Here is a 17551-nt window from a genome sequence, read left to right on the forward strand (position 1 = left end):
AAAACCATGGCATTTGCAGGTAAACGGATGGAGTTGGAGAATATAATGCTAAGTGAAGTTAGCCAATCCCCAAAACCAAACATGAATGTTTTCTCTGATATAAGGAGGCTGATTCATAATGGGGTTGAGGGTGGAGCAAGGGAGGATTAGACAAACTCTAAATAGGACAAAGGGGAGGGAGGGGAAGGGAGGGGACATGGGGATAGCAAAGATGGTGTAGTAAGATGGATATCATTACCATAAGTACATCTATGAAGACAGGGATGGTGTGACTCTAATTTGTGTACAACCAGAGAAATGAAGAGGTGGGCTCTATATGTGTAATATGAATTATAATGCATTCTGCTGTCATGTATAACAAATAAGAATTAAAAAAAAAAACCTGTGTCTTCTCCCACCCTACCCCCAATCGGGCTTCATTGAGGGGGTTGGAGCACAGGGATATTTTAGTGGGTTCCCCGCTGTCATTTGTAACCAGAGGCTCCTCTGGCCCTTTTCTTACCCTAGGCATATTGGTATCCAATGGAGGAGCCCTTTCTATCATTTTCTTTAGGTTTCCTTGAAGATCCCTTTGCATAGGTGCCAACAAAACACAGGTGGACTTTTATTTCCGTCCCTCCCAGGCATTGTATACCATAAAGGCATTGTCAACTAGTGGTGAGGGTTAGTTTTCCCCTCTGTCCAGTGAAGGTCACATCGACCTTACAGAGATTGTTAGGGGCCGCTCCCTGCAGAAATGAGCATGGCCCTGGCATAGATGCCTGCATACGGAGACTTCAGCAGGCCCCGGTAGTTTACTTCTGGGGGCAACAGGCAAAACACTTTCCCGACCTTTCCAGAAGTGTCCCCTGACCAAATGCACCAATCAGCCAGATCTTAAAAGGGGAGACCCTTTTTGTTCCCAGGTTACAACCTAACCGTGCTGGAACCCTTTGCTGTGTCCTTTGTGACTAACAGCTTTCAGTCCCTGAATAAGATAGGGTGTTAACCTTCAGGCGGTCAGGGTGACGGGCCCCAGTCAAGGTTTTTCCCAAATGTAAAGGCCATCCTGTGAGGTCAGACATTCCAGTCCACTCCTCTGTCCCAGAGCAGTGGGGAAATGCAAGTGGGAGTGGACCCAGACGGAGGTTACAGAGAAATTCAGCCTCAAGGACTGAAAGGGCACGGTCAATTAGAAAGTCATGGCCAAGCAGTGGTCTTGGTACCCTCCCAGGGCCTGGGCCTCCTGGATTTCAACCCTCAGCCCGACACTCTCATCAGCTCAGCAGGGACTCTGATCAGGGTCTCTGTCCAGAAGCCGTAGTTCCCAGACTAGCACACCAAGTGGGAGAACCTGTGAGGTCCCCCACATCAGAGGAGCTCCATCTTCTCTCATCCAAACAGATCTTTCTCCTTTTTAATAAAATTAAATACTCTTTTTTTACAGTACTTTAATCAAAGCACAGATGGAAATTTTTCTATGTATATAGAATTACACCTTTTAGAATTTTAACTCTTAGTAACCTTGCGTTTTTATTAAGACCTAGAAACAACAGTCTTAAACCTTTGTTTTTTCATTTACCAATTTATAACGACACATTTAGTAGACCCAAATGTATGTTACCTTATGGAATTCAAGAAGCCCAATACTTGAATTTGTTTTTGATATATAGTTGTAGGTAGACACACAATCTTTATTTTGTTTATTTAGTTTTTTTATGTGGTGCTGGGGATCAAACTCATATATGCTAGGCAAGCACCCTACCACTGAGCCACAGCCCAACTGATGTTTTAGTATTTTAACTTAATTAGTCAGATATCTCTTTTAACAAACACATTTATGAAGATTAATCCCTTTTATGTTAAAACTAATTTACCCATTTCCATCTTAGGTTACTCATGAAAACCAAGGTATCAAACAAGTCCAGTTAACACTTATTAAATCACTTATTCCTACCAGAGGAAAATCCTTGGAAGCAATGGACATTGTACTTTAAACCTTTTATAGAAACCAACACCGATTGGTGGCCCCTAGAAAAACGTGTGGGGTAGTAATTTCAAGGGCTCTTTACTCTTACCAACTTAGATGGGTTCTTCTTGTTTAAGTTTTATTTCCATCACGTGAACTGAAAGGCATTTGGTCCATTCATTAAGTCTGTGAGTTCTCATTTATCTCTAAGCCAGCTTTGCCACCGTGAGGCGTTGTAGACACAAGCACACGTACAGACACAGCTACAGCACACAGATGTGCACATATGCAGAAGACACAGGAAGCAAAGATTTGGTAGCTCTGGTAGGGTGAGTTCAGAGCTGTAGTCTATGGTTTGGGTCATTTTTAAATTGGGGAGGGCAAAAGGAAGGACTGTAGTTAAGTGACTACGATTGGATCTTACATCCCAATTAAGGCTAAAAATGCGCAGTGCCCTTTCTATTTCTCACACCCAGGAGCGCGTGTGTAAGGCAACGCAGGAAAGCTCACCGAGCAGGAATTGGGTTGTGAGAGCCTTGCCCTGATGGGCACTGAGTGGGGGTACCTGCGGGAGGCTGTCTGTCCCTGTGGAGCAGAGGCTCTGGCTGTGTGTCCTGGACCTTTGCCCTGCTGGTTTCTTGTGCCCCATCCTGGGCCCTAGGGGATGCAGTTGGCTGTCTGGGGACCAAGCCCTCTGGAACTGTGAGCCCCCAAATTAAATTTTTCTCCTTAAAATTGTTCTTGTCAGGCCTTTTTGTCACAGCAGTGAAAAAGCTGACTAACACAGCCCTCTCCCCTTTTTGGGGTTGGGTTGCTCTCTGTGTGTTCCGGAAGCACGCGGACCTCTTCTGCACTCTGGGCTGGGCCTTCTCACTGTCCAAAGCGGGGAAGCCAAGTGCAGTTGCTCCAGTGCGGTCCCATTCCTCAGTCCTGTCCCTGCAGATTTTTCTGTGGCATCTGAGAGACCTTTCCCTCCTCCAGAGCCATGAACGTGTTCTCTGTGTTACCTGCAGGGCTTGCATGTCGGCTACGCGCCTCAGGTTCCTGCAGCCAGGCTGCAGGGTCTGCTGTAAACCGTGGCTGAGTTTCTGGGCTTTCCGCAGAGCCGTGCACTTGCCTCCCACCTTCACCTCTGTGTGCACTGAGGTCTGCTGGGCGGGTGGGAGGTGGGCTGTTCCCACAGGTGAGCTGTGGGTCTGTGTCCACCAGTGTACATCTTGCCATTGTTGCCCAAAGATTCGTCCTTGTCCTGAATGCCAATCCAATAACGAGGACACAGTTTTAAGAAAAAAGCCAATAAATCTTGTTGCCTTGGTAACAAAGGGGTAACACAGGACTTTGTCCCAGAGACTGTGATTCTGCTTATAGGGTCCAGGGGTTTTTAAAGAGGCTGCATTCCACGTGTTCTCTGAGTTGTGATTCACTCCTTAACTTGGGAGAAGGTCATTTCTGAGATGTGCTGGTGCCATGCCAAGTCTGAATCACTCTGTACCTGTGGTGGGTGTGCTCAAGGGCAGATAACTCTGCACGGGATGAGGACCAAAGATAATCCTGTTTCCCTGCGGTGAGGGAGGAGGAGGAGAGAGGAAGAGAAGGAAACATGTCCTTCAGAATAAGTCCCAGTGCAGAGCAGCAAGGCTACGTTCAAAGCCTAAAGTGGACTGGGTTACAAATCCTTCCCATTCTGGGCCCTACATGTTTTCTTTGTGGTCGCCCTGTCTCTGTAGATCAAATCAGGGAGCCCTGATATTTTACCCCATTGATTATTTCTAGTCTTGACAAGGTGCAGGAGCCTTGCATATGTTTTAGCAGTTGTATTTGAAGCTATCTGATGGTCCTTGATGCTGTTGTGAATAGGTTGGGTTTTGTAATTTTGAAAAGTAGTTGATTTTGTGCCCAGTGACCTTGCTAAGCTCACATATTCTAATTGTTGGTAGATGGATTGAGATTTTCAACATATGGAATCGTACCTCTGTGCAATGACAAGATGGTTTCTGCCTGTCTAGCCAGAAGGCCTTCTGTGTCTTTTCCTTTCTATTTTATTCATCCTCTCGAGGACCTTGCTATAATGTAGCTCTACAGTGACGTCTGCAGCTCCTGGTCGGCTTCCCCTTCTCCATCAAGTACCATGATCTCTAGAGGAACCACTATGGTCTGGATGTGGGTGGCCCCCAGAGCAGGAATAGTCAGTGGTGAGATGATTGAATGGGGAGGGACTGAGAAACATGAGCCACACCCTAGTTTGAATGGACTGTCGGGTCGGGAGGGCAAGCAGGTGAGCAAGGCTGGAGGAGTGGGCCACTGGGGTGAGCCCTGGGAGGCGCTTCTTCCTGCAGCCCCTCCCCCTTCTCACCTTTGCTTTCAGATCCTGCAGTGAGCTGAGCTCCCTTCCAGACGTGCTGCCTCACCGTGGCCCCCCAGCAATGGGACAGCTGTCTGTGGCTGAGGCCTCCCAACCTGGGAGCCCCAACCAAACCCCTCCTCCTCTAAGTTGTCCCTGTTAGCTACTCTAGTCACAGTGACAGAGCAGCTAACTCAAATCAGGTTTGGCTGAACTTTACTCCATTGTCCACTGTGTTCGACAGGTCCTCCATCAGGTTAGGGTGAGTTCCTTCATTTCTGTTTGGGATGAGCTTTGTATGAATGGTATGGGTCTTTGTAAGGTGTTACACTATTTGTTGAACATGGTTGTATGATTTTTCTGCTGGATTGGTTAATGTGAATTACATAGATTTTAATAGAGATTCTAACCTGCACTTCTGTAATATTTCCTACCAACTCAGTCATAGTGCATCATCTTTTTTGTGTGTTACAAGTGTTTATTTCTTAGCATTTTATACGTTTGTAGCTGTGTTCATGAGAGGTTGCTTATCAGTTCCTTGCTTATAAGTTCTTGCTTTTACTATTATGACTATGCTGGCCTTAAGAGGAACTGAGCATCATTCCCTCTTTTTATATTTCCTGGCAAAGTTTATTTAACATGAATACCATTTTTCTTTAAATGTTCTATGAAATTCATTGTTATAGCCAACTGACTCTCAGATTTTCTTTGTGCAGAGGTTTTCGATGAGACATATCCAATTTTTAAACTCATTCATCCAATGCTCTCCCTGGGTCAGTTTAGGTAGGTGGTGTTGTGAGAAACGTGTGTTTTCTTACACATACTTGACTCCTGGTGTGCTGCTGTTGTCCCAGCCTCTGCTGAGTGCTTTGATGTCTGTGAAATCGGTAGTGCTGGCCCCTTTTACCTTGACGCTATCATTTTTGTGCCCCCTGTCTCTCTTTCTGTCTTCACCTGGTCTTTCTCGGGCAGCCTCTCCAGGTTTACTGGTCTGTAAGAAGGATCTTTGGACTTCATGGCTGCTGTCCGTTGAATATCTGTTTTTCTGTTTCATTCACCTTTGATAATCTTATTTTCTTGTCTCCGTTTTTCTTTGGGTTTAATTTGTTACTCTTTTTCTGGTTTTATTAGATACCTGAATCATTGACTTCAGCCTTCTAACCCAGACATTTATAACTATAATTACATCCTGTAAGTTTTGACATTCAGTCTAACAATCTTTGTCTTTTAATTATTTTGGTCTGTTTATATTTAATGTAATTATTAATACATATAGACTAAAATCCATCTTTGTATTGTATAAATCCTAACTATCCCAAATATTCTGGCTCCACTTTCTTGCTTTAGATTGCTTTTTAACGTTGCAGTTTTCCCTTCCTGCCAGCGTGGTGGGCTGATCACTGTTTTCCCTTCCTTTATGGATTGCCCTGGGGATCACAACAGCCATCTTCCGTCTGTCAAAGCAAGAGTTACTGAATTGGTATTTGCCTGTCCCAAGACAGTGTGAGGATCTCAGGTATCGTCATCCTCTGCCTCGCGTTGGACTCAGGTTCACCCTTGGGTTTAAGACTCGCGAGATGCTGCTGTTACTTCCCACGGTGAGGGCCGCTACTCACACGTCTCCCTTCCCTCCCTCCCTCCCCATTTCTGTCTGAACTTGCACCTTGATGGTTTTCTTTCACCGATTGGCTCTATGCAGGTCTGATGGCGATGAAGTTTTGTCTGAAACTTGATTTCATGTTAATCTTTGAAGATTGTTTTTGATGAGAGTATGGACTTCTCAGCATCTGAAGATTCCACTCCCTTATCTTTTCTCTTCTGTTAATCTCCAAGGACCAACTACCAGTCCTACTGGACACTTCTTTGGAGAGGATCTTTTTCTCTGGCTACTTCTATGATTCTCTCTTTGTGTTTTTGAAGTTTTGCTGCAATGTACTTTACTGTGGCCTTCCTTCATCTATTCTGCTTGGGTTGTGATTTTTAACGACTGTGTTCTGCAAACTTCTGAGAGTTGTTAGAGCTAATTTTCTTAGCTTTGTGCCCAGTAAGACCACTTTGTGCCCAGTCCCTCCATTCAGCTGAGACTTTGGGTGCCCCGTGAGGTCCTTCCCCGTGTCCCCAGGCTTCTCACTCTCTCTGTGCGCATGTCCCTCCTGCATGCCTGCTGTGGGTAGGATTCATTCTTCTGACCTGTCATCCACTTTACTAATTTGTCCCCCACCTGCAAAGTGACTGCTGTTAACCTTGACCCTTGGGGTTTGATTCATGTATTGATGTCCAGTTCCAGAGCTTCCCTCTGGCTCGTTCACAGGGTTTCCTGGGGGCTTCTCATCTCCCCTATGCGTGGCGCAGTCATTTTAGAGCGAGGCTACAACTCGGCTTTCCTACCTCTCGATTTCCTGGTTTTCTTGTGCTTCCTGTCTCCTGCCTGCCTAGTGTTTGAGGTCGCCTGTTGAACAGCGTGTAACATGCTCCGGGGCACTGTGGGGCCTGGGGCAGCAGCACAGCCCTTCACAATCGACCCTGTGTTTGAGCAGAGGTGAGGCTCCATCTTAATTGTCTGGGAGCTGAGTCAGAGTTGGCTTTATGTCTGGCCACCCGACCTGCAGGGTACCCACTTGGTGGTCCCACCAGAGCCTTTCCTCCTCCTCGGTGCCTTCCAGTTCCGTGGCCCTGCCCTGTCTGCCTCTCCTCCCGTCTGTAGGTGCTCTAGAGAAGAGGTGCCTGGGGCCGCACCCACGGCTCCCTCTGCACCTGGGCCTGCCTGCCACGCCCTCCCTCCCTCAGCAGGAGCTTGGAGTGGTGCCCAGGCCTCCCGGGTGTTCACTGGGACTCCCCACTGCACGGTGGCTGGCAGTTGGAGTCTGGGACAGGGTGTGCTTGGGCCAGTCCTCCCCACACAGCTTCTCTGTGCTGCTCTGTTCCTCGTTTTGTTTAGAGGGACAGATGCCCTGGGGATCGGCCTCCATGTGGTTTTAGGTGGTAGTATTGAGATTTGGCCTTTAATCAATCCTCATTACACTTGAAGCATTTTCAAAGGGGACTTTAAAAAAAAAATAAAGCCCTTATGCTTGAAAAGGAATTAAATAACTATCAAGCAAATTCAGTTCTTAAGTTTATTTTTAATGTAGAGATTACACAAAGCTAATTCTCAGGTGGAGTCGGGATGTGGTCTAATTTGTACTACTAATTGGGCAGCATTACGTGGTCCTCAGCAGCCTGTCCTGGGGCTTCCAGGGTGCGCCTCCTGCACAGACTGTGCTGGGTGCAGGGCTGACATGGCCACCACCCTGCCTGGCCCACTCCTTCCACCCCACCCACCCCAGGGCTCCTCGTGCCCCAGTGTCCCTGCTGCTTGCTGTTCCTCGGCCGTGAGGAATATAGTGGCTGTTTGTCAGGATTTAGGTCCAAACATCAGACATCAGCTCATCAATCTGACCCACAACTAACCAACAAATAACCCTCTTCCTGATTGCTGAAACGCAACTCAGTAAATTACTTTCTCATAGTTTACCAGAATCTTTCAATAAAAATATCATCAGTGGGCTCACGGATTATAAAAAGACTCCAGAAAGCATTTGGGGTCTGCTTACGCGTCCGGAGCAATGTCCCGGCTGGGCCGTCGCCTGACTGTTCTCAGCTGAGCCGCTGCCGGCTCTGCTGCACTTCGGCTGAGCAGGCACAGGCGGGGCTTCCTGCTCTGGCTCTGGGTAGTCAGGTTTCCTGTCTGCGCCCAGCTGTGTACGGTGGGCATTTGGCAGCTCTGAGCGTGGCCTTCAATGCAAAGGCAGGGCTGGCGAGACCAGTGGCAAACAGCCTCTAGGGTGCCGGAGTCGGTGGTCCAGGGCACCTGGCCTCTGAGGGAGTCCTCTGGTCACAGCTTCCAGCCCCGTTTGTGAGGCAGATGGAGACTACACAAAGGTGCATCCGGTGCTTAAGTATCCAAATGCATAGTGAAAGCACCTGTTTTTTAGTGTCTTGGGTTTTTGTTTTAAATGAACTTCTGATCAAATGTTTAGTAAAAAGTTCAGTGACATTTGCAGACATTCACGTACTACCATCGTAGGCCTTGCTGCAGTTTCCTCTCAGCTTCTCACACCACGCAGTGCTGTGCATGGGACTAAACACTGAGTCCCTAAGAGTTGCCGGCAGTTTTCATGACCCGTGTCAGGAACGCACTCTTTAATCAGTCAGGCTTTTATCTCAGCTAACTCTGCTTGGCATCCAGAGATGCCCTGTCTGCCCTGAGCACAGGCTCCTGCTGCTCCCTCTGGGGAGAAGTGTGCTCTGGAAACTGCTGAGCGGCTGCACCATGGGTTTGGGTCCCGCTAAAAGTAAGTAAGAAGGTGCAGAAAGCAAGAGCTTGAGGTCAGAGCCCTGGTCCTGGAGGCAGCTCTGTCCCGACATGGAGGCCCACCTCCCTGCAGGCCAGAGGAAGGTGTGACTCATCACTGGGACCAGCTCTCAGGCTGCGGCCCAGTGGCCTCCACCCTCCTGCCCTGCTCCCGCCCGGGGGAAGGTGGACACAGACCCACAGGCCTGGGCTGTGTCTCTTACACTCCCATCCTTGTCCCTGGTGGCTGGAACTGTGTGGAACCTCACAAAGGTGCCAGTGGATCAAGTGGGTGAAGGATAATAAATAGGAGTTAATTTTTTAAAAAGGGGAAATTTCAAAAATTTGCTGTCCTTTTAGTGATTTTTTTCTTTCTAGAACTTTCCTTTAAGAGGAGAACTCTGGGTGGGTGAGTATGTGCAGGGATAGGCAAACTGGGTGGTGGGTCACAGCCTGAGGACTCTGCCTGAACTATAGACCAGCAGACAGATCTGCTTGCTCTGCTGGTGCTCCTGCGGGCGCCTGCGCAGGGAGCGGCCTGAGCTGCAGGGCCCCATCCACCCGGGACCCACTTTCCAGGGACGAGACCAGTGACACCTGGAGTCCCATTGGGGGCATCCTGGTCTGCCCGTTGTAAGCTCTGCTCTTGTCCTGAGTGGACCTCTGCAACCTTCCTTTGAAGGACCTGAAGGGCCATGCCTTCTCACTGCCTTCAGAGCAATCGTCTCTGTCACCGTCTGTGCCATTGCCCTCAGGCCTCCCGAGCCCCCCCTGATACTGGAAGACTGGTGGTGCCACTGATGTACCCTCAGCTCACCAGTGTGGAAACAGAAGGCTCGCTCCTCCGTCCCACTTCTCCCCAGGGTCCCTGGCCTGTTCCCCACGCTCGAATGCAGCTCCTGCTTCTCTCTGTTGAGTTGCTCCTCTGTGGCCGTGGCACACCTGCCCTCGCCACCACCGAATGCCACCTCCCTTAGCGCTGGTTGCAGAAGGTCTGCCCTATGGGTGGTTAGAGCTTTTGTTCAGGGTGGGGGTGCACATGTCTGGGAATGGGAGCGTGAATGTCTCCGTGAGCAAGCAGTCCTCTGACAGGCTCCCCTGCACAGGGAAGGCAGGTAGGCCAGACTGCACACTGCCGAAGTTGCCCCTTGAACAGAGGGGCAAAGCTTCCTGTTGCCGGGGCTAGAGTCCCTCCTGTGCACCCTCCAAGTCTGTGTGAGCTCCATGGCCAAGGCTGCTCTGCCTGGGGCGCAGCGCCCACTGCAGAGAGGATTTATCCTGATGTAGCCCTGCATTTGACAGCCTGGGCTCGGGGACCCCACATGACGGTTCTTGAGTGGTGAGGTTGGTACTCAGATCTGAGATGGCCCTGAAGTCAGAACCTGTGTTGTGTGGACCCTCTTGAGACTGCAACCAGCCGCTTAGTTAACGTTCCTAGCTGGTTAGATTCAGGTCCTCCCGCAGCCTTGCTGACACTGTTTCTAAGGGGTCCACTGCAGGTGGACCCTTGTCCTCCTATATAGGATTTCCACCCAGACAAACCGCACTGGGATTCTGCTGTGCAGAACTCAGACGTATGTGTAACTAACACAAATTGTATTTCTGAATAATGACAGTTACCTGGGATGTGTGGTAAAGGTGGCAAGGAAACTTATTTCTCTAAAGATGTTACCCGTTGATTACAGTTTCTCAAAATCACCATGGAACCTCACATCAGGATAGATTCCAGGTACATCATGAAACACGGAAAAGCAATGTTATGGTGTGGAGGTGAGGTGTCCCCCAAGAGCTCTCGTGTGAGACAGTGCAGCAAGGTTTGGAGGAGAAACGACTGGGTGCTGAGAGCCTTACCCAGTCGGAGAGTTGACCCCCTCTGAGGGAGTCCCTGGGTGCTGACTGAGTGGTGGGTGTGGCAGGAGGAGGTGGGGATGAGACTTAGCTGGCAAGTGGAGACCTCGCTCTCTCTGTTCCTGAGCATCATGTGAGGCGCTTCCCTGTGCCACAATCTTCTGCCATGATGTCCTGCCTCACCTTGAGCCCTGAGGAGTGGAGCCAGCCTCTTATGGACTGAGACCTCTGAAGCTGTGAGCCCCTAAATACACCTCCTCTACAGTTGTTCTGGTCAGATCCTCTAGTCATAGCAAAAAAGCTGACTAAAACAAGCAATATAGCAAATAATTGAATAAAACCTAGCACCAGAGCAGTAGGAATAAGCTAAAAATGATTTTTTCAATCAATCTTTTTTTTTTTTTTTTTTTTTTGGCAATAGTGGTGTTGAGCCCAAGCCTGGCCCATGTTAAGACAAATATTCTGCCTCTGAGCTACACCACCCAGCCCTAAATTTTTTTTGTTTTTCAAACTTTTGAAAGGAAGACCAGTCATAAAGCTTCAAGGACATGGAGAAATTCCAAAGGGCAGTCCAGAGCGGACTGTGCAGACCAGCATGGGAGCCTCAGAACCCCTGAGTTCCTGGGGCAGCACGAGGCAGACATCTGTGCCTCCTCACCTCTCCGGGAGGACCGTGGCCCCCGTGCCTCCCTCCATGTGGCTGGGTGTAGGCTAGGAATACCTGCACAGCTTCCCCGTGGGGTCAGCGTGCTGGGCCAGCACACAGCAGCTCTCCATATGTCCACTGTCAAAGGAAGTCCCACGACTCGGTGAATAGAGGTGTGCACACAGACCCCGTGCGGCCCTCACCCGACTGTGGAAGGCTCCTGAGGCACAATGAGCAGGGCACACCCCAAGACAAGAGAGCAGCCCAGTCCCAGGGTCTCCAAGGACATCAGAGATGCCAGCCTAGCCCCTCCATGTCACCAGGGGTGGCCCGAGTCTGGGAAGCAGGGTGTCTGCACCCCTGGTGCTTGGTGGACACATTTTGGAAAGCACTTAGAGAGATGGCCGAGCTGTGTGAGGGCTGTGCAGGTCACTCAGAACGCGGCAGCCTCGCCCGCCAACTGGTATCCATTATCACGCATCTGACAGCAGCTGAGGCCTCCCAGCAGGAAGCAGTTCCACATAGAGGCTCACTCTGCTGGCCCCGTGAAGTGTTTTGGGCCATTAGAAGTGCCCTGAGTGCCATGCAATACCAAGGGACATCCTCAGGACACTCCCCAGGAGCAGGGCAGCTGCTGAGGGCCATGTGCAGAACACTGGTGGCTGTTTTCTTCAGGTGTCTTTAAAGAGCCATCTCCATGCCACAAAACAAGCCCAAAGCACAGTTTCCACCTCGGCCACCTGGCCAAGTTTGCTCTCCAAGTGGCCCCAGGCGGAGAGGGCAGAGCCACCCTTGACACGGGAGGACCCGCCGCTGTGTGTCTGCAGCCTCCCTGTGAAGCCGAGGGGGCCCTTGTGCTCGCACAGAGCCTCGCCTGCTTCCCCTGCAGTGGTGAGAGGCAGCCACCTCGCTGCCCTGCTCTGCAGACCTGCTCTGTAGGGTGTTAAAGTGCCCTGCAGAGTGGCTGCTGTGAGCCTGCATCCAGCGGAGAGCGGCCTGTGCTGGAAGGAGCCCTCCCGCAGCTCCCCGCCCAGGCCTCTCCCCGGGCGCCTCACCTCTGCTCTCCCTTGCCAGGTGCCGTGGCCAGCACCGAGGTCAAAATGAAGCTGCAGGAGTTCGTCCTCAATAAGAAGAAGGCCCTGGCCCACCGGAGCCTGAACCAGTGCATTTCCAGTGACCCCCGCTACTGGTACGGGTAAGTGCCATGGGCGCGGGCCTCCCTGGGGCCTGGCGCACTGTCAGGGAAGAGGGATGCAATTGGGGAGGCCTGGGCTGAGGGGGTCTGTCGGGGAGCACTGGGCCGCACTCCTGGGCAACACTAGGCCACTGTCCTGGCCTTTTAAAACTTTTTCAGAAATTATTTTTAGTTGTACATGACAATGTACTGTACTTCGACATAGTATACACCTGGGGAGTTGCCACTTCCCGTTCTTGGGGCTGTCCGTGATGTGTCGTTTCCCTGGTCGTATGTCACGTGAGCACAGGAGAGTGATGTCCTGTTCATTCTACTCCCTTTCCCATTCCCAGCCCCTCCCTTCCCTTGTTCCCTGTTGTCTGATCCCAAATACTTCCCTGCCCCACCCCTTATTGTGTGTTAGCATCTGCACATCAGAGACAGCAGTCAGCTTTTGGTTTTTTGGGTTGGCTTATTTCACTTAGCATGATAGTCTCCAGTTCCATCCATTTACTGGCAAATGCCATGATTTCATTTTTATTTAATGCTGAGTAGTATTCCACTGTGTGTCCACACCACATTTTCTTTATCCATATGTCTGTTGAAGGGCACCTAGGTGGGTTCCGTAGTCTAGCTATTGTGAATTGAGCCGCTATAAACACTGATGTGGTTGTGTCACTGCAGTGTGCTGATTTTAAGTCTTGGGTGTCATCTGCCCAGGAGTGGGATAGCTGGGTCAAATGGTGGTCCCATTCCAAGTTTTCTGAGGAATCTTCACACTGCTCTCCACAGTGTTACACTAATTGCAGTCCCACAGCAGTGTAAGGGTGTGCCTTTCCCCCACAGCCTCACCAGCATTTATTGTTCCTTATATTTGACAATTGCCATTCTGACTGGAGTGAGATGAAGTCTCAGTGTCGTTTTAATTTGCATTTCTCTAACTGTAGTGATGGTGGACATTCCTTCATGTGTTTGTTGACCGGTTGCATTTCTTCCTCTGAAGCTGTGTTCATTTCCCTGCCTGTCTACATTGTTTCCTGGTCTTCTGCACCGTTTCTTTTTTGGGCAGCAGGAGAAGCTCAGACCTGAACTCGGGCCTGAACTGTGCCACTGCAACCAAATGTCTACCCATATTTTATCAGTTCCTAGGCCAGTCAGGAAGCCCTTGATGTCTTTCTTGTTGTTGTAGTAAGAGACCTCACCAGAGCCAGGTGGGCAGGACCACAGAGAGCTGGTCAGAGCCACAGGCCAACTCAGAGGGAGTCTGTGGCCGCCCTGCAGAGCCGTGCCACTCTGCAGGGGCAGAGTGAGGTGCTTCACCAGCCATCCCACAGCAGGTTCTCCCTCTGAATGTGGCTCTCTGTGCTCTCAAGGGCCATTTGGTCACTGAGAAAAAGCAACAGGACAGGGTTTTTGTCTTGTTTTGTTTAATATTTTTAGTTGGTAGGTGAACAAAATACCTTTATTTTATTTATTTATTTTTATGTGATGCTGAGGATTGAACCCAGTGCCTCATACATGTAAGGCAAGTGCTCTACTGCAGAGCCCCAGCCCCAGCCCAAATTACATAAATTACATAAATCAAAATGTAATTAGTGATTTCATTGGTAAAAAATCAGCAGTCCTCAAGCTTCAGAAGGTACATCTAGCCGGGCCTGGTGGCATGCACCCATCCTCCAGCAGCTGGGGAGGCCGAGGCAGCCTCAGCAACTCGCGAGGCCCTGTCTCCAAATAAAAGACAAAAGGGCTGGGACATGGCTCAGTGCTAGAGCGCCTCTGGGTTCAACCCCAGAACAGAAGGCAGACGATTGAATCAAGAGGCAGACCTCACCGGCCTCCGCTGCCACGGTGCAGTGCCCAGCATCGGTGCCAGGACTGCCCTTGTGTCCCTCATGGGCTCTTTGTCTTCACACACTGCAGTTCACCTAGGCTGTGCGCTCACCAGAGCACACCCTTGATATCTGAGTCGCCAGAGAAGAGTGACCGTGGCAGGAAGCCGCAGGTGACAGCAGGGACGACTAGGCCTGTGAGGGGAACCCCCAGAGGAATGACAGTGGCTGGTGCTGTAGGGCCTGCCCCAGGCTGGAGGCAGGGGTGGGGCCTGCTGTGCCGAGGCTCTGTCCCCTCCCAGGTGGGGCGTGCCAGGCAGATGCAGCAAAGGACAGCAGTTGGGGCAGCACTTTGAAGGGCAAGGTGAGCCACAGTGAGGGGACCTGGGAATGGACAGCCTGTTGGATCGTGGCTAGGGAAGAGTGTGGCTGGCTCTGCACATGGGACAATGCAGCACTGAACTATGAGAGATCATCCTGGCTACAGGGAGGGCAGCACAAAGGAGCCTCTCAGAGCAGGCGCAGTGTGGCAGGGACAGGTACAGCTCGGTACCTGGGGAGCTGGGCTAAGAAGGTGTGGGACTCAGAGCTAGGTCTTAGCTGGCACCATGGCAGGAAGTGGGGGCTGTGGCTGGCCATGCTGGAACTTCTGGAGGAGAGCCATGAAGATGCACACAGTAGGACGGGGAGGAGGGCTGGCAGGGTTGACCCCACTGGAGCCCTGGAGGAGAGCCATGGTGATGCACACAGTAGGACGGGGAGGAGGGCTGGCAGGGTTGACCCCACTGGAGCCCTGGAGGAGAGCCATGGAGATGCACACAGTAGGACGGGGAGGAGGGCTGGCAGGGTTGACCTCACTGGAGCCCTGGAGGAGAGCCATGGAGATGCACACAGTAGGACGGGGAGGAGGGCTGGCAGGGTTGACCCCACTGGAGCCCTGGAGGAGAGCCATGGAGATGCACACAGTAGGACAGGGAGGAGGGCTGGCAGGGTTGACCCCACTGGAGCCCTGGAGGAGAGCCATGGAGATGCACACAGTAGGATGGGGAGGAGGGCTGGCAGGGTCGACCCCACTGGAGCCCTGGAGGAGAGCCATGGTGATGCACACAGTAGGACGGGGAGGAGGGCTGGCAGGGTTGACCCCACTGGAGCCCTGGAGGAGAGCCATGGTGATGCACACAGTAGGACGGGGAGGAGGGCTGGCAGGGTTGACCCCACTGGAGCCCTGGAGGAGAGCCATGGAGATGCACACAGTAGGACGGGGAGGAGGGCTGGCAGGGTTGACCTCACTGGAGCCCTGGAGGAGAGCCATGGAGATGCACACAGTAGGACGGGGAGGAGGGCTGGCAGGGTTGACCCCACTGGAGCCCTGGAGGAGAGCCATGGAGATGCACACAAGAGGACGGGGAGGAGGGCTGGCAGGGTTGACCCCACTGGAGCCCTGGAGGAGAGCCATGGAGATGCACACAGTAGGACGGGGAGGAGGGCTGGCAGGGTTGACCCCACTGGAGCCCTGGAGGAGAGCCATGGAGATGCACACAGTAGGACGGGGAGGAGGGCTGGCAGGGTCGACCCCACTGGAGCCCCTGGAGGAGAGCCATGGAGATGCACACAGTAGGACGGGGAGGAGGGCTGGCAGGGTCGACCCCACTGGAGCCCTGGAGGAGAGCCATGGAGATGCACACAGTAGGATGGGGAGGAGGGCTGGCAGGGTCGACCCCACTGGAGCCCTGGAGGAGAGCCATGGAGATGCACACAGTAGGACGGGGAGGAGGGCTGGCAGGGTCGACCCCACTGGAGCCCTGGAGGAGAGCCATGGAGATGCACACAGTAGGACGGGGAGGAGGGCTGGCAGGGTCGACCCCACTGGAGCCCTGGAGGAGAGCCATGGAGATGCACACAGTAGGACGGGGAGGAGGGCTGGCAGGGTTGACCCCACTGGAGCCCTGGAGGAGAGCCATGGAGATGCACACAGTAGGACGGGGAGGAGGGCTGGCAGGGTCGACCCCACTGGAGCCCTGGAGGAGAGCCATGGTGATGCACACAGTAGGACGGGGAGGAGGGCTGGCAGGGTTGACCCCACTGGAGCCCTGGAGGAGAGCCATGGAGATGCACACAGTAGGACGGGGAGGAGGGCTGGCAGGGTTGACCCCACTGGAGCCCTGGAGGAGAGCCATGGAGATGCACACAGTAGGACGGGGAGGAGGGCTGGCAGGGTCGACCCCACTGGAGCCCTGGAGGAGAGCCATGGTGATGCACACAGTAGGACGGGGAGGAGGGCTGGCAGGGTTGACCCCACTGGGAACTTCTGGAGGAGACATGGAGATGCACACAGTAGGACGGGGAGGAGGGCTGGCAGGGTTGACCCACTGGAGCCCTGGAGGAGAGCCATGGAGATGCACACAGTAGGACGGGGAGGAGGGCTGGCAGGGTTGACCCCACTGGAGCCCTGGAGGAGAGCCATGGTGATGCACACAGTAGGACGGGGAGGAGGGCTGGCAGGGTTGACCCCACTGGAGCCCTGGAGGAGAGCCATGGAGATGCACACAGTAGGACGGGGAGGAGGGCTGGCAGGGTTGACCCACTGGAGCCCTGGAGGAGAGCCATGGAGATGCACACAGTAGGACGGGGAGGAGGGCTGGCAGGGTTGACCCCACTGGAGCCCTGGAGGAGAGCCATGGAGATGCACACAGTAGGACGGGGGAGGAGGGCTGGCAGGGTCTGACCCCACTGGAGCCCTGGAGGAGAGCCATGGTGATGCACACAGTAGGACGGGGAGGAGGGCTGGCAGGTCGACCCCACTGGAGCCCTGGAGGAGAGCCATGGAGATGCACACAGTAGGACGGGGAGGAGGGCTGGCAGGGTTGACCCACTGGAGCCCTGGAGGAGAGCCATGGAGATGCACACAGTAGGACGGGGAGGAGGGCTGGCAGGGTTGACCTCACTGGAGCCCTGGAGGAGAGCCATGGAGATGGACACAGTGCAGGACAAGCGGGAGGGAGGGCTGGCAGGGTCTGAACCCCACTGGAGCCCTGGAGGAGAGCATGGTGATGCTCTCAAGTAGGGACGGGGAGGAGGGCTGGCAGGGTTGACCCCACTGGAGCCCTGGAGGAGAGCCATGGAGATGCACACAGTAGGACGGGAGGGAGGGCTGGCAGGGTTGACCCCCCTGGAGCCCTGGAGGAGAGCCATGGAGCTGCACACAGCTCGAGCGCGAGGCTGAGGGTTGACCTCACTGGAGCCCTGGAGGAGAGCCTGGAATTGGGGACAGGATGGGGACAGCTGGGGAGGGGTGGATAGGAAGTAGTGGCAAGGCAGGCTGTGGAATAGGCCCCTTCCTAGCCTAGAGACCTTAGGAAGGGTCCATCTTATAATTAGCTGGGCACAGGGACTTCACCGGGGTCCTGGGATTAGGTGCCTCCTAGGGAAGAG

General features: G+C 52.7%; 1 protein-coding gene across 8 annotated transcripts in view; it reads left to right on the forward strand.

The window, feature by feature from the left end:
* Hdac4 (histone deacetylase 4) overlaps nucleotides 1-17551 on the forward strand; it is a 256818-nt gene that overhangs the window by 167295 nt on the left and 71972 nt on the right. For all 8 annotated transcript variants that reach the window (XM_076866635.2, XM_076866634.2, XM_076866638.2 and 5 more), the window contains exon 6: nucleotides 12191-12311. In XM_076866635.2, the coding sequence (XP_076722750.1) occupies nucleotides 12191-12311 (121 nt within the window). The remainder of the gene's footprint in view (nucleotides 1-12190; nucleotides 12312-17551) is intronic.

Source organism: Callospermophilus lateralis, chromosome 9 (assembly GCF_048772815.1).
Source record: "Callospermophilus lateralis isolate mCalLat2 chromosome 9, mCalLat2.hap1, whole genome shotgun sequence".
Classification (NCBI taxonomy): Eukaryota; Metazoa; Chordata; class Mammalia; order Rodentia; family Sciuridae; genus Callospermophilus; species Callospermophilus lateralis.